At 51.9% G+C, this 15683-nt stretch overlaps 1 protein-coding gene across 1 annotated transcript in view; it reads right to left on the bottom strand.

The window, feature by feature from the left end:
* Positions 1–14932, bottom strand: part of HOMER2 (homer scaffold protein 2) — an 85957-nt gene extending 71025 nt beyond the window's left edge. Inside the window, exon 1 of the mRNA XM_044760657.2 lies at positions 14741–14932. Coding sequence (XP_044616592.1) covers positions 14741–14745 — 5 coding nt within the window. The 5' untranslated portion in view covers positions 14746–14932. The remainder of the gene's footprint in view (positions 1–14740) is intronic.
* Positions 14933–15683: the final 751 nt, after the last annotated feature.

Genomic DNA, 15683 nt, shown 5'->3' with positions numbered 1-15683 from the left:
TAGGCTTGCCACCCATTCCCAGACAACTTCACACCTTCTTCTCCTCTGATTCGCACACGGTCCTCCGCCCTTGCTCTCCACTGATGGCCCTACCTCATCTTCATGGAGAAAACAGGAGCCACAGACTGGAACTCAGGCATCTTCCACCACACCCCAACCTGCCTGCATCTGTTCCCGCTGTGGCCTCTCTCCTTCCTTTCCAGGAGCGGGTGCCTCCCTCTCCCCCTCCAAGGGACAGTCCTTCCCCTGGTGCCCGGAACCCCATCCCTGTCCCCTTCTCAAGGCCTTGGCTCCTCAGTCATTCCCCCCTCTCAGGCAGCATTCCCACCAGCATCCACACACGCTGGAGTCCTATCTTAACTACATTCTCCTCTACCTACAGACTCGCATGCTATTGTCCTATTTCTCTGCTCCCTTAACACTCAACATCTCGAAAAAGCGGTCCACTCATCCCCACAAGACCCCCTTCCCAGCTTGCCATTCATCTTCCAACCTACCTCACTCCTGGCTCCACCTCACCACTGACCGGGTTCAGGTCAGGGCCACCAGCAGCCGCCATGCTGCCTAGTTCTGGGCCATTTGTGAGCAGTGCTCAACACCAACGCCTGAGCCCTCCTCCTTGAGCCACTTCTCCATCAGCCACCCTGAGGCCACCATCCCAGTTTCCTCCTCCCTCACTGGCCACTCCTCCTCCATCCTCTGCTGGCTCCTCCTCCTCTACTGCCACCTCAACAATGGGGCATTCCAGGCTCGATCCTGAGCCCTTGCCTCCCCTGCCCACTCTCCCTCGATCCTGACCTAGCCCAATCTCTCTCCACGCTGACCTCTGCTGAACCCTAGATGCATATAATTAACTGCCTCCTCCCCACTCCACTCACCTCCTCAAGCTTAATTTGACCTTGACTCTCCCGCCTCACTCCTAACCTCCCCCTCCTCCAGGCTTTCCTACATCTACTAGTTGCTTAAATCAAAACCCAAAGGGGTCCTCTTTATTTCCCCCCTCGCCCTCATCCCTTCCTCCATAGCTAATCCCTCTGGAAGTTCTAGCAAACCCACATCCAAACCATCCGTGGAAGCCGTCTACTTCTCTCCTTCTCCTCCGTGACCTTCGTGGCCTTGGTCACAGGTAGCATCCCCTGTGACCTGAACCCTAGGAATCCTGTCTCTGGTCTCCTTGCTTCAGTTCTCGCTCCCCTCCAATCTCCTCTCTGCAGAGCACCAGAGCAGTCTTCTTAATACAGAAGGATTGTGTCGCAGCCCTGTCAAAATCCTTCCACCTTATTCAACCTCACTGCACCTCAGATAAAGGCCACAGTCGATGCCACAGCCAACCTCGACCCGCCTGCTTCCCCTCAGCCCCAGATCGGGTTCCTCCCCTCGCTCGCCGCCATCCAGCCACACCAGTCTGATTTCGATTTCTCAAACATTCCGGGCAGCTCCTTCCCACTCTCGGTCTTTCCACCTGCTCCTGCCTCCACCTAGAATGCTCCCTTCCCGTTCTTCATATGAAGCAGCAGCTTAAATGTCACCTCTTCAGAGAGGCATCTCAGAACCATACATTCTAAAGTCAGCCTCGGCGTCTGCTTCTTTGCCTCATGGCACTGAGCACAACCTGCAGTTACTTTATTTGCGGGTCTATTTACAGGTTGGTTGTTTTTCTTTATGGGGGGGGAGGCAGGCAGAGACAAGTGGAGTCTGTCGCCCTCACTGGAATGTAAATTCCATGAGAAAAGAGACCCTGTCTGAGCTCCTCACCCCTGATTACATGTTGAAATCATAATATCTTGGATATACTGGGTTAAAATACATTAGAATTTATTTCACCTGTCTCTTTTTGCTTTTTTAATGTGAACCCTAGAAATGTAAAATTACAGACGTGGCACTCATATTTCTATTGGACAGCGACGGTCTGGTTGGCAAGGGCGGGGGAGATGCAGAGGATGATAAAATGTGGACATAACATTGTATTGCAATTAAATGTTTTATGTGATAAACAACATAGAGGAGCATGGGCTAAGCATTCTGGGTACACAGAAGACAGGCAAGTCAGACTAGGTTACAGCAGGCTTGAAATGCCAATAATGAAGATGAAGTCATGAATCATGGCTGTTTAGCTGGATGCCTTGCAAGCAGCTTACGTCAACTACCCAACACATGCAGATTTGAAGGCCAGCATTGGGACAACAGGGGATATGTCTCCACACGGTCATACAGCAAATATCCTAACACCCCTCCCAACCCTAGTGGATTCCCAGGCCTCTGTGCATGGACACACAGTTTAGACATTCTTATCTGTATAAGACTCAATACTCTCATCTCCTTTCCCCTTCTCAGACTGAAAGAATCAGACTCATTGAAAGAAACAAGGGTTTGTTACGGTTTGAGTTCTCCGATCATCTCAGCTCTGGGCCGCTGCGGGACTCACCGAGTGGGGCGGAGGGGAGAGTGACGTGCAGAGTAATCAGCCCGTCTTCCAGCGGACCCACACTAAGTCAGATGACTGCGGGGAGAGGGCACAGATAAGCCGCCCCCACCCTGCCTCTGGAGCGTAGAGCTCACCCTGAGGTCAGCACATTAATGTTCATTCCCTCCCAGAGATTATCCGCTCCCACGGAGCGAGGAAATCCACTTCTCACAGAGGTTAATAAACTTACAGATCTCATTACCCAAAGAGGTGGTGCTGGTAAGAATTTTAATGCATTTCTTAGAAAGGGTCTGGAAGAATTATTAACAACCGAACAATGACTGACTACTCGGAGAAGCGAGGGCAGAAAGGTGACCGATGGCAACGCAGCAGGCTCTCCCTCCTCCCACATGGTGTCCCCCAGGGCCACAGATGGCAAAGCGCTCAGAGTCCAACGGGGTAGCCATCTCTGCATGTCCACCATCTGGGTCTGGGACTGTTTACCTGTGCTCCCACTCCCAGGTCACTTGGCATGTTGGTAAGTTATCCAGCTGTGGTGACTAGCATATTTATAGACTCACATTCTTGAATCTCCAACTGGCCCCTAAAGGCTGCCCACGAACCTGTATTTGCCCCAGCTGAGTCCACACCCCAACTCCCACAACCAGCTGTGCGAATCCACCTCCTTCCTTCCTGATCTCCTTCCTCCCTGGTTCTCAGATCAATTCCTTAGGTCAGGCTGAGAAAGCAAAGGCCGCCAACACAGCTCCCTCCTTCCCGTTGCCGCCACAGCCTCAAAACGCCTCTGTACCTGCACCCTGCCTGGTCTCTGAGGACAACCCTCCCGGCCGCCTTCTGGAGGTTTACTGCTCCAAAGCTCTTGCTCTCTTTCCCTCCTGCCTCCGATCTTATTGCTTTTCACCTTTCTCTAATATCTTCAATCTCCGCCTTTTCTTTGTCCTCGGTCTCCCAACAGGATCGACTTACGAAACGATGATGAACCTTCCATCTACTCTCACTCACACTCCAGCTCACCTTCATCTTCAGCCAGGCTTCTCTACTCCTTTACCACACGCTCACTCCTTAGGTCACCTGCAAATGGATCTGTGCACACTCGGCAGAAGCTGCTCTTAAAGTCCATCAGTGGCCTAACACGGCCACACCCACAGCGTTAACGGCGGGCACTTTGGTTCCCCACCCTTCTCAGAGCTTCCTGAGGCCTCTCCCCTTCTGGTATGCCGTGTTCAGCCTCCTCACCCTGGCTTCTGCGATGCGTCTCTCCTCCAGCCTTCCTCTCACTCTCACCAGCTCTCAGTCTCATCCACTGACTTCTTTTCCTCTCCCTTTAGTTGTAGTCCTTTCCCGGAGTTCCATCTTTTCGATCCACTCTCTCCTTGGGTCTTGAGGGTGATCAGATCCATCTCAGGGGTGATGACTCCCACATCTGTGTCTCGACTCCATCCCAATTGCCTAGTACTAGAGCTGAATTGCTACTTACAGATGCCACCCCATGGATGACCCACCACAAGTGGAAATTCACCATATCCACCCAAAACTAAGCTCTCATCATTTCCCCCCCAAAAAAGGCATCTCCTCTTGCAACCTCAGGCAATGGCACCACTATCAATCAGCTCAGTGACACAGTCAGAAATATCCCAAGTGCTGGCAACTCAGCCTCTCCCTTTCTCTCATTCCAACCATCCACAGCTGTGGTCCACCTCCCACATGATGCTATGGGGGCTTTGGCCCCCAGAAAGTGCATCTTAAGGACATGAATTTTGCTCTCAAACAGGCTTGAGCTTGATTCCCAACTCTGCCCCTTCCTGGCTGGGCACCACCTGAGCAGATTCTTAAATCTCTCAAGGCCTGTTTCTCCCAACTACAAAAGTGGGGGTTGCTGTCAGGATTAAAGGAAATATTGTATAGACAGCACCCCGCAGCGTAACTCCAACCCACTAAGTTCTCATTAAATGATAGCTTAATTTGCGTCCTAATTTAGCAACTACACAGGGAAGAATTTCAAGCTTTCTACCTCTCATGCCCAGCGAGATGCCTTCCATATGTTTTTCTATTTGATTGTATTATGCACATTCCTGGAAGCTGCCTCAGACCCATTCCAGCACAGGGCAAGGTTTACGTTATAGAAACCCATGCCACATCTGCTTTCTCCTCTCCTCCATTCCTTCTGCTCTCAATATGTCTTGCCTAGACTGTGTCTAGTTCCCATGAGTTCTCTTCTCTCCAATCTTTCAACTCTCCACGCTCCCCTTCATTACCATCTCTGGAATAATTTTCCTAATACAAGTATTATTCTCCTCTTCAAAACTGCAAATGCTCTCTCATTGCCTATAGACTGAAGCCCCAATTCCTTGGCACATAGCATGTTTCTTTCTGCCTCCTACCCCAGGTCATCTCTCCCTCTCTGAGCACAGTGCCTGCCATTGCCCCGTCAGGCCTCATTCTTTGACACCAGGACTAACTTCTCCCCTTCCTCCAGTCTCACCCGTGGCTGGCTTCCTGCCACCCACAGGATTAAGTCCTAACACCTTGGCACAAAGGCCTTTTCTTCATGCCTATATCTTCCTGACGCTGTGGACTCCACAATCCTTCTCACCTCCCTGCCCACTATTAACAGCTAATGCACATCACAATCTGTGCTTCATTTAATCTTCACAACCACTCTATGACACCGATGCTATTAATAGTCCCATTTCACAGCTCAGTGAAGGTCAGCTCTTGCTCCAGGTCACACAGCTTGTGAATGGTCAAGCAAGGACTGAGTCCAAGGGCCCTATTCTTCATCTCCAAACTTCACTGCTTACCACGGGCAGCTGTCTCCAGCTAAATGTCTCCCCCGCCCCTCATTCTGTCCGCCTAGGAAACTTGCAGTCTCCTTCGAGACTCAGTCCCAGACTCCCTTCCTTCAAGAAGCCTTCTCTAGCTTCTTGCCGAGTTAAGCATTTTATCCCTGTTCATATTTCAGTAACAAGGCTTATCTCATTGCCCTAATTCCCTGCTTACCACCCATCTCCCTCAAGAGGGCAGGGACCCCGTTCTAACAATCCTTCTTCCTGGTGCCTGGCCCAGAGAAGGTGCTCGACAGCCAGGTGATGGTCATTGGTCAAAGGGTCAAGAGAGGTACAGGAGCTGATGAACAGATGAAGGGTGACCAGCAAGGAATTCAGATCCATATGAGCAGTGGGGTCTAGAGATGTGAGAACCTGAAACCTACTAGAGTATAGTTCATGGGCCCTGGTCCCATATGCCCCCATGTTGATCCATTAGGTAATGTTTAGTTGATGTCCACCTCCCCCACTTCTGTAAGCCTCATGGGGCCACAGATGTTCATCCCTGTGTCCTTGGCACTTACAGCAGTGCTTGACGCAAGGTAGAAGGTCACTAATTCTTGAATGAAGGAGTGAAGGAATATACAAATAATCAGATTAAGAGCTCCCTGACCAACAAAACAAATGCCTAGTCTGATACCCACAATGGGGAGAAACTCCTCTTTTATTTGGTCCACACTTGCACCTCTCTGTGAAAGCAACTGACTGGAAGACCGGTTTCTTGTTGTCACAAGTGGGTCGGCTCTGCTGACCTTCCCGGCCCTCAGGCTGGTAATATTCTTCCAGCCACTACCCAAGACGCTTAGTGACACGAAGCAAGGCTTCAGGGGGCAAAACTCATATTGTCTGGGTCACCTGATGACAGGGAACAACTCTGGCAATGCTCAGACCAGCCAAGGACTCGGGGAGTGCCGAGGATTACAGATGAGGGATGGACCATCCTTGACCATGTACTCCAGCCTCCCACCCAAAGCAGAAAGGATCATGGTGACGATGATGATAAACTGAGCCACCATTTATTGAGGACTTATGCGTCAGTGCTAAATGCTAAAGGCTGTATGCACATTTTCTTATCTCAGCATCTCAGTAATTTCACAGATGAAGACAGTGAAGCTTAGAGAGAGAAGATGACTTGTCCAAGCTCACACAGCCAGCCAAGGGGGTTGGGAATTGACCTGCCTATACCTAATCGTTTATCTCAGGCTCCCGGCGCGGTGGCTCTCCATGACAATGAACTCACACTTGGTGAGACAGTCAGTTCCACCTTCAGTCCACTCGGAGCTAGAGAGCTCTTCCTCATACCCCCTGAGCTGAAATGTGCCTCGATGCCACCACCACTGGGAACTCCTTTTCCTGTCCCTTGGAACCTCCCAGAACAGGCTCCATTCCTTTTCCCCATGAGGACTTTCTCCGTCACCCTCCTCCCCCAGGACAACAGAAACCAAAGCAACTCTCCTATTCTCTATTTATCTGAACAACTCCAATTAAAAGCTTTTCCAATTAAAGATCCCAAAAGAGAGCCAGCAAATGCCCAGGCAGTGGGGTCTGTAATACGCCTCACTAATTGGGTCTCTGGGGCCACCCACACCCCAAGACCCACAGACAACATTCACCCCAAGAGCCGAAGGAGGACAAAGGGCTTGCTGGCCTCCACCAGCCCCTCACTGGTGACCTGGACCAAGATCTCCCAGGGCAAGGAGAACAGCAAGGAGCCTGCCAGAGCCCCTCCCGTAGCTGGGACCCCGCCTCAGCTCGGCCCTCCTTTGGCTGGCAGGCACCTGTATACTAAAGGTTTCTCAATGCACAGCTCTCAGGCTAACTGCTCTGGCTGGTGGCAATGCCTTATCCTAAGCTTTTCTGCATGGGTTGTGGACGCAACAGTCCCCAGTTCCTCAGAGGAATAATAATAAGACTATCAACCAGGCTTCTGAATAAAAATGTTTTTTAAAAAAAAAATCTCTCTAGTCGTTGACAAATGTCTAAATGTGTTCCCCACAGCATATTTTTATTCTAACAAGCTAATTTGAAATATAATTTAAATAAATTCTACCAGAATGATACCATATGACTAACAGCCCCCGGTGACAGAATTACTGGGGACTTCACATGGTACATCCAGCAGAGGCTTCCCACCTGACACGCTTCCCACATGGAGCGCACCCCGCGAGGAAACCGCATCACGGAGCCGGCGCTCACCTCCAAACCTATAAATACAACTCGGAGGCAGCCTGCTTGTGCAAATAGCTCGAGATGCAGACCCATAACAAGCAACGCTTGGAGACCAGTGTACCCAAACCAACGCAAACTGCAAGCTTTTTGCCCCATTTCCTTACCAAGCCTCTTTGTGCTCAATTTGTTTTCACACTGGAAAAAAACAAGGTGTTAACTCTCAAGACCTAGAAGGTCAGGACTTGGAACATCTGAGATTTCTAGCAGCCTGAAAAATGCTTTTCTCTATTGTAAATCTGTCTTTGATGGCTGTTCACTTCACTTTTGACAAAGGTGAAGGAAGTTTTTCTTTTCAAATAGAAAAGAAGCTCCCATCCCCACTCCTTGTACTAAAGGAAGTCTTTTTCCAAAGGTTTTAGATGCTGATGCTGGCTGAGGTGACATGCACAGAATTTATCTGTGTGTTCTTTTTTTTAATTGCTTTATAGCTAAAGCAGGAAATATAACATTCTTCCTGTATATATGTCCCTGCCAATCCTCTCACCGAGGGAACTGTGTGAAGGAGGGGGTGTGATCCCCACCAGACAAAGGGCTTTGAAGCAGAAGGGGTGCTCAGGTGTGGCCAGGGGTGCCTTCTGCTGGCAGAGATGCTCATCCAGGTCTGAGTGCAGAATCCCCCTGCCCTGATGTTTCCAAACAAGCAGAAACAATTCAAGCAGCTGGGTCCTGCTGCTCCACGCTGGACCACCCTTAGCAACCAGGATGAAGCCTTGATGTTCTTACCAAGATTCACTGAAGAGTAGTGACTCACCCAAAATTACACAGTCACCGCAATTTATCCAACATTAATTGTGATCTTGGTCTCCTCCACCATTTCTTTCCTTTAGTAATTCATCTAAAGCAAACAACTGCTTTAAGGGATCGTCGAAATGTCTTTTTCACTTTCTTAAAATGTACCCTGCCTTGTTCTAGAAAGGATTTAAGCAGGTTTACAAAGATGTATAAAATTCAGCAAAATGACAAGTGAGAAGTAGGCATGGATTTAAATGATGATATATATTTATAATTACTGGCATGGAAAGATGTCCACTCAAGGTATTTTAAGTTGAAAAACTCACGTTACAAAATAGATGCATATGATTCCATTTTGTTAAAAGTCTATTTGCTCTATGTGGACATACAACTAGACACAGAGACATACAGACACAGGAAAAAGTCTGCAAAGACAGACAGACTGCTGGTGGAGTTTATCCCTGACACAGGAGACGACAAGTAATTTTCACTTCCTTCTTTATGCTGTTATTGTTTAGCATGAACATGTAACATCTTTATAATTAGAAAAAAAGCAAAGATATTTTCATTTTGCTTAAAAAAAAAAAAAGGCAGATGAGAAGGTGAAGGAAAACAAGGGCAGGGCCATAAAACGGAGCGAGGAACAGAGGTAATGGACGAGGTCTGATAAATCTGCTAAGGGTGACCACACACTTGACTCTAAGTCCCCCAGGAGCCATTACCGAAAAGAAACCTAATAATTTACACAAATCACTGAGCCCATTAGACAAAAATAAACCACCTGCTCTGCTCTGGGTCCGCCTTCGGGGGACTGTGTACAAGCAAATGTGCCCTTGACTCCATCCCAAAACGCTCAAGGCCAGGAGTTTCAGGGTAGTTTCCAATAAGAATGCTGGCATGGCCCCAAAGTAAAAGTCAGCCCAAAGAGAGTATTCACTCACTCCTATTCACTCGTTCATTTGGTGCATATCTATTTAGTGCCTCCCCCATTCCAAGTAATTCCAACCCCATTTTCCAACTCTGACCCTAACGGAGATGAATGTCTAGATAATGAGGGTGATCCTAAATGCTAACAGCCCCCAGGCACCTCCCCCTAGTGTACGGGGGTGTCTTTCCTAAGTTCCCCAAATAGATGGGCATCCCCACCACCCCGACACTCCATGGATTATGACATTTTGTTTAAACTCACAGCATTTCACACATAAAGCTGGCACTTGTGACAGGGCTTATCTCGCTTTCTGAAACAGAAACTTCACAAGGGCAGGAACTAACTAGTAGGTCTGCTCATCTTGGATCCCCGACAGCACTCACCAGTTGCCTGACAGATGAAAGGACTGAATGAACCTGAGAAAGAGAAGTTTAAAAAACCCCGAACGGGACCAAAAGAAGACAAATCTACCTCAATCTATCTGAAAGACTCGAGCTACTTTAGTCAACACAAACACCAAAGCAAAGTTCGTAGTTTGTAAGAACTACGTGGCTTAGCGTGACTCAGGAGGGATGGAAAATTCAAGAAGGGATGAACATCGAAAGAAAGTTAATCGGTGTAGATTACTGAGAGAAGGCCCAAGGTTTTAGATAACCAAGATTGTGGCACCCACACATTGCAACATAATCTTGGCAGAACAAAATAAATGAGTGTAAACTGAAGCCAAACAGAAATACAGTAGATGGTGTTTGTAAACGCTGATGAAATCAGCTAAAAGTCACAACAGCAGACATGCTGGGTTTTCTCTTAGCCTTTTGCAGGCGGGTAAAAAGATAATTTACAACCCCAATACTCGAGACGACAGCCAAGGGCCGGAATATTAACCCAAGACACAATAAAAGCTAAATGGCTTGCTTTAGCCTTAAAAGAAAGCTGCATCCAAATGTAATTCTTCCTCTCTTGGCCCATGCCACTCTCAATTAAGCAAGACATAAAGAAGGCAATCCAAAAATTATCACAACTTCCGGGCCAGCATCCAAGCAAGGCTGCCCACCCCATTCAAGCACTAACTCAATCAAAAAATATTTTTTAGGTGCGAGACACCATGCTAAGTGTTGGGACACACTGGTGACAAAGGTAAGACCTATCCTTGCTGGATGCTCGTGGAGAAGACAGATTATAAATACGTAAACAAAGGCCAGATGACTGCAGGTGTGCTGTGGCAGACGACTGGTGGGCAGCGGCGTGGCTATGTTAGCAAGCAGGAGTGGCAGGCTGGAAGGACTCTGAGCAGAGGACCCTGATGTCGAGACCCACAGGATGAGAAGGAGGAAGGTAGCTGCAGAGCCACGACAAGAGCATTCCAGGCAGAGGGAGCAGCAAGTTCAAAGACCTCCAGGCAGGGCAAGAAGCAGAAAGGAGGCTCCTGTGAGCAGATGGCAGTGAGGGCCGGGCAGAGCGGCTGGCACAGCTGGAGACGGGACAGGCCAGCCCCTGCTGGGCGTCCAAGGAAGAGAGCAATGTGATCTGATTTGCAGCTTTGAAAGCTGGTCACGCAGGCTTCCGCGTGGAGAAGAGTGACAGCCCAGGGTGGAAGCTCAGAGCCTGTTAGGAAGCTAGTCCAGGAAGGAGGGGACAGTGATCAGAACCAGAATGGGAGGTAGGATTATGGGGAGAGGCGAATACACTCCAGACAGAGCCCAGAAGTACAGCCCACAGGACCCACTGACAGCCCGGACGTGGGAGCTGAGGGAGTGCTGGTTCGCAAACTCGCCCCTTACACGGAGGGCAAGGAGAGACCAGAGGGAGACTCCAGATGGGAAGGTGGCAGGCTTAATAATTAATAAGCAAGGGAACTTCCTTACAAGGCTTATCTTGGGCGGCCACAAGACGAGGAGATCGCCACACCTACCCACTAGAATCTTAAAAGTTTAGACAGAGGCCTTCACTGGGTTCAGTCGCATGTTCAGTCCAGATGGCCTCAACACCTTACTCTCTCAAGGCTGTGACCATGGAACACTTCCCGCCGTGGGAACGGTGGGCAGAAAGCATATTCCAAGGACAGAGGAGGAGACGAGGAGCATCTGACTGCCCAGGTCCAGCTCATGGGTGGACCGGCGGTCACGTCCTCCCATGACCTCCTCCAACTGAGACAGAAGAATCAAGGATGACTCTGAGCAAGGAGGTGGAGGGTGGGCCACTGACTCGGAGGGGAAGACGGAGGGCAAGGAAGGAGCGAACTGGAAGGAGCAGCAAGAGCTCCATGCACGGACAAGGGTCAGAAGCCCTGAGAAAGGGCTGTGTTGGAAATGACAGCATGGGCGTCACCAGCATACAGGTGGCACTTAAAGCCATGGGTGGGGGGGCTAGGGCAAGGAGGTGGATGGGATAGCATTATCTAGGAAGAGTACTGAAGCGAAAAGGAACCAGAACCAGTCCCTGAGCAGCCCCACCATTCAGACGCCAGGCAGAGGAGCAACCAGCAGGGAGACTAGAAAAGAATTGTCAGGAAGGTAAGAGGAAAACCAGAAGAGGGTGGTGGCGAGAAGATGGGAGGGGAGCTGTTCCCAGGAGGAGGGCGTGGCTGTTGGTGAGGACCGCTCTGAGAGGTGGATTAAGACAAGGGCAGAGACCTGGCAACCTGCAGGTCACCAGTGACCCTGGCAGTTTCGGTGGAGAGGCAGGGGCGGAAGCCAGATTGGAGGGTGAACGAGGCACCTGCAGGCCAAGAAAACGAATGGAGACAGTGGGTTTGGACAGACCTTTTCAGGGGAAGGGGGAGCAAAGAAGTGGAACAGGAGCAGGAGACAGATGTAAGATGAGAGACTGTGCTGTCCCACACAGCAGCCGCTAGTCCCACGTGGCTATTCAAATGTAAATTAAATTAAAATTTCAAGTCCTCAGTCGCTCTAGGCACATTTCAAGGGCCCAAGAGCCACAGGTGGCTAGTGGCAGCCATACTGGACATGCAGATATAGAACGTTTCCATCAGCACAGAAAGTTCTGTTGGGCAGCACTGAACTAAAGCATGTTTGCAAAAGACCCTGGAGAGACAGGGAGGTGAAAGAAGGAGAGACGTTCCCTGACATGGTGAGAGGGGATGGGACGGACCGTCCCCCAGGCAGGGCGGGCCTCTGGTAGGACAAGAGGAGGGACTGGCCATCCAGGGAGACAGGCGGGAAGGAAAACACAGGGGAACCTGCACAATGGACTGTAGGCGTGCTGGGAGGTGAGGCTGGCCGTGGTCCGTGGCTCCTCTCTTGTCAATGAAAAGGGAGGCAAAGTGCGCGTGGGGAGGAGAAAGAGGGGAGGAGGGGAGTGGCTATGAAACAACTGCCTTGGGGATCGAGGACACAAACTTACCAGGGGAACCACACACTTAATGCAAAACACTTCGCAGGAGAGAAGCGGACAACAGCAGTGAACATCCGAATGAGGAAAAGTGTCGGAAGTGGGGAGCGGTAAACTCAGATATTCTTTTTCTTAAATCCTGGCTCTGTCTACACGTTAGAGCCATGACAAAGCTGTAGGACCACACTGAGGTTTCCCACTGGCTGCTCTTTCTGGGTTCTTCCTCCTCCATCCTACTCAACTCTCGGAAAGGATGACATTGGTTCTATTTTCGGGTAAAATGGCTCCCTCCACCCTCCTCTGTCTGAACTGCTTACCCAGGCCTTAGCTCCATCTCAATTTACAGCCATGGTTTGTATGTTCACATAAATTATAGAAGAAGTGGACATATTAAAAGTGGCAGAGGTGGTAGGGGGTACAAACCAGCCCTCACCTACAAGAAGTGAGTAATAGACATTACGGGATGATGTTAAAATCACATGAAAGGCACATTCCATGTTCAAACAAAATCCCCAAGCCCTCCTCCCCACTTCTCCACAAACAAAAATTATTTTCCGACATCTTCTTCAAGCTTTTACGAGTAAACATTTTCATTCCCACAGAACTATTGGATTTCAACACCGTCGGAGTTTCAATATTTGTTTTTCATCAGGCAAACGGGTTGGGTTGGTGTTGGCTGGGGAGTGGGGGGGACAGAGAAAGTTAAAATGACCAGATCGCTTTTATCTTCCATCTTGAGACCTACATTTGCCAACTCCTTCTTCCTGTACACATTTTTTTTTTTTTTAAAGAATGAAATCTGAGAGCCTCAAAGGTTCCCACTGCTCCAAGAGCAGCCCTTTCATAATCCAAGGGGTCACTGGAAATGTTACAAGAAAACTGCTTGCCGGCCAAGCCGCCTCTGGCGTAATCACCCACGGCTTCTGGATGTGTGAAATCTCCTGGATGGGCACTGACGTCATAAGCCAATCTCCCGGACCCTTTCTGTCCCCTGCCCTGCTCCTGTTGACCCACAGCCCTCATACTTCCCTTCCTCACAGTTCCTCTTGGTCTGCGTCTGGTCCCTCCAAACACTTTGCAGACCCGACAGATAAGGCTCAGTGGGTGAAATGACTCCAGAAACTTACCGGAAGTAACTCACAAAAAAGCCACTGACAGGCCACCAGGACGACCTAGCCCCTTTCCACTCCTAGCCAGTCCCAAACAGGAAAGCAAGGTCTCTGGATCCCCCAAGCAGAAGGCTTTGGGCCATGAAGACTGTTTGAAGATGCTAAGCTCAGCAGCAGGGGACACAGAGATTCAGGAACTCTGGTTCACTTACCAGCCCACCCCATCCCCCAGGGCCACGGTCAGGCTGTGGGTGCCCCTCTGCCTACGCACACAGTGTCCCCCTTCCACAAACGCGCATCAGCTGCCCAATCTGGCAGAAGTCACCGAACCTCTCCAGGCCTCAGTTTCCTCATCTGTAAAAATGGGCATGATAACCGTTCCCTGAGTAGGGATGGGCACCTGATCCACAGCGTGTGCTGACACCGGGTGAGCAGATGTGAGGAGTTAATTGTGTTATTAGCACCGCGGCGCCCTGACTCACAGAGCCTACTGCTCGGAGAGACGCCAAGGAGAAATCAATCCCGCTTTCTAAATTACTTTATGTGCTCAGAAGCATTAGTCACTTCGACAGAGTATTGCAACTTCTCTCCTGAGCATCCACTCAGTCGGTTCAAAGGCTGAAGCCTCATCTCCGCTTGGCACAGACTTCCATCACCCTCAGCCATTTCAAGGCAGGCTCCGAGTCCACTATCCCTACGCTGGGGGGCTACTATTATCGGGCGCACTCCCTTTCCAGGAAAACTTCGATTTCCATGCTGTTTGCGATAAACCCAATCGCGGAGAACGACCAACTGCCTCTCCCGCTCCCAAACAGAGGCCCCGGAGTTGGTCGCGCCCGGGCGCGAGGGGACCGCGGAATGGCCGAAGCACGGAGGCCGGCCAGGGCGCCTGTGCCCGCCCGGTGCCCGCGCGCCCGGCGGGCTCGGAGGGGGAGCGCCGCCGCACGCGCGGCCCCAAGTCCGCGCCCAGGCCGCGCGCAGGGGGAGCCGGGGGCGCGGGCCGGCGGCCCCGGGCGCTCCGGCGCCGGCTGCGGGCTCCCTCCAGGCTCCAGGCTCCGGGCTCCGGGCGCGGGGACGGAGCGGCGGCCGCAGCCCCTTGGGGTCCCCGGGAGCCCCGGTAGCGCGGCGCGGGCTCACTCACCCCATCTCCGGCGCTGCTCTGCGGCCGCTCCGACGGGGCCTCTGGCGCTCGCCCTGCGCGCGCTCGGCAGGCGCTGCCCGCGGCACATGCGGTGGCCCGTGCGCGCCGGCTCAGCCCCGGCGCCGCTCCATGCCGCGGGCTGCGCGGGCGCTGCTGCAGCCGCTGCCGGGCGCGGGGGGCGGGGGCGGGAGGCGGGCGGGGCCACGGCGCTCGGACAGCCCCGCCCCCTGCCGCCGCCCGCCGCCCCCCGCCCCCCGCGCGGCCCTTACGTAACCGCGGGCCCGGGCCCGGAGCGGGGGGCGCGGCCGCCTGCGCGCAGCCCCTGCCCTGCCACCCGGCGGCCGCGCGCCCCGGGCCCCCCGCGGGGCTTGGCGCAGCGTCGCGCGCGAGCGTGCCGGTCGCGGCTGGAAGGGACTTGGGGACCACCCCTAGTTTGCAGACGGGGGCACCGAGGCCGCGGGAGGGGAAGTGATTTGCCCAAGGTCGCACGTTCAGAGCGGAGGTCGAGCGTGCAGCCTCTGAGATGCGCAGGGCGCTGCCGCCCCTCGAGGCCCTCCTGCATCCGCCTCCCCAGGGCCAGGATTTCGGAAGCCAGCGTGGCGTGGAGGATCTTACGCTCGCAGCAGGTGCTCCGGGCTCTTCCCCTGGGTGAAGACGGGACGGGGGCTACCCGCTAGAGGGTGGTTGCTTCGAAGGAGGCTTCATCAAGTTTGGCCGTATTCTTAGAGCAAAGGAAATTGAGATGGCAAAAGTGGAACTTAAGGGCAAGCGGCATCTCCATCCCCTTTCCACCTCTCAGGTCCTGATTCCCTACCAAAGGCTGGCCTTGCGACTAACCTGACCTCCACGACCCCTCTGCGCCTCCCACAGTATCAGCGTTTGCTGAGAACACACTAACCGCATGAGCCTGGCCTCTCAGGACAGTAAAAAGCCAAGAACAGCA

Source organism: Equus asinus, chromosome 2 (genome assembly GCF_041296235.1).
Source record: "Equus asinus isolate D_3611 breed Donkey chromosome 2, EquAss-T2T_v2, whole genome shotgun sequence".
Classification (NCBI taxonomy): Eukaryota; Metazoa; Chordata; class Mammalia; order Perissodactyla; family Equidae; genus Equus; species Equus asinus.
Note: the sequence above shows the minus strand (reverse complement) of the source record. Positions and strands in the feature narration are given on the sequence as shown.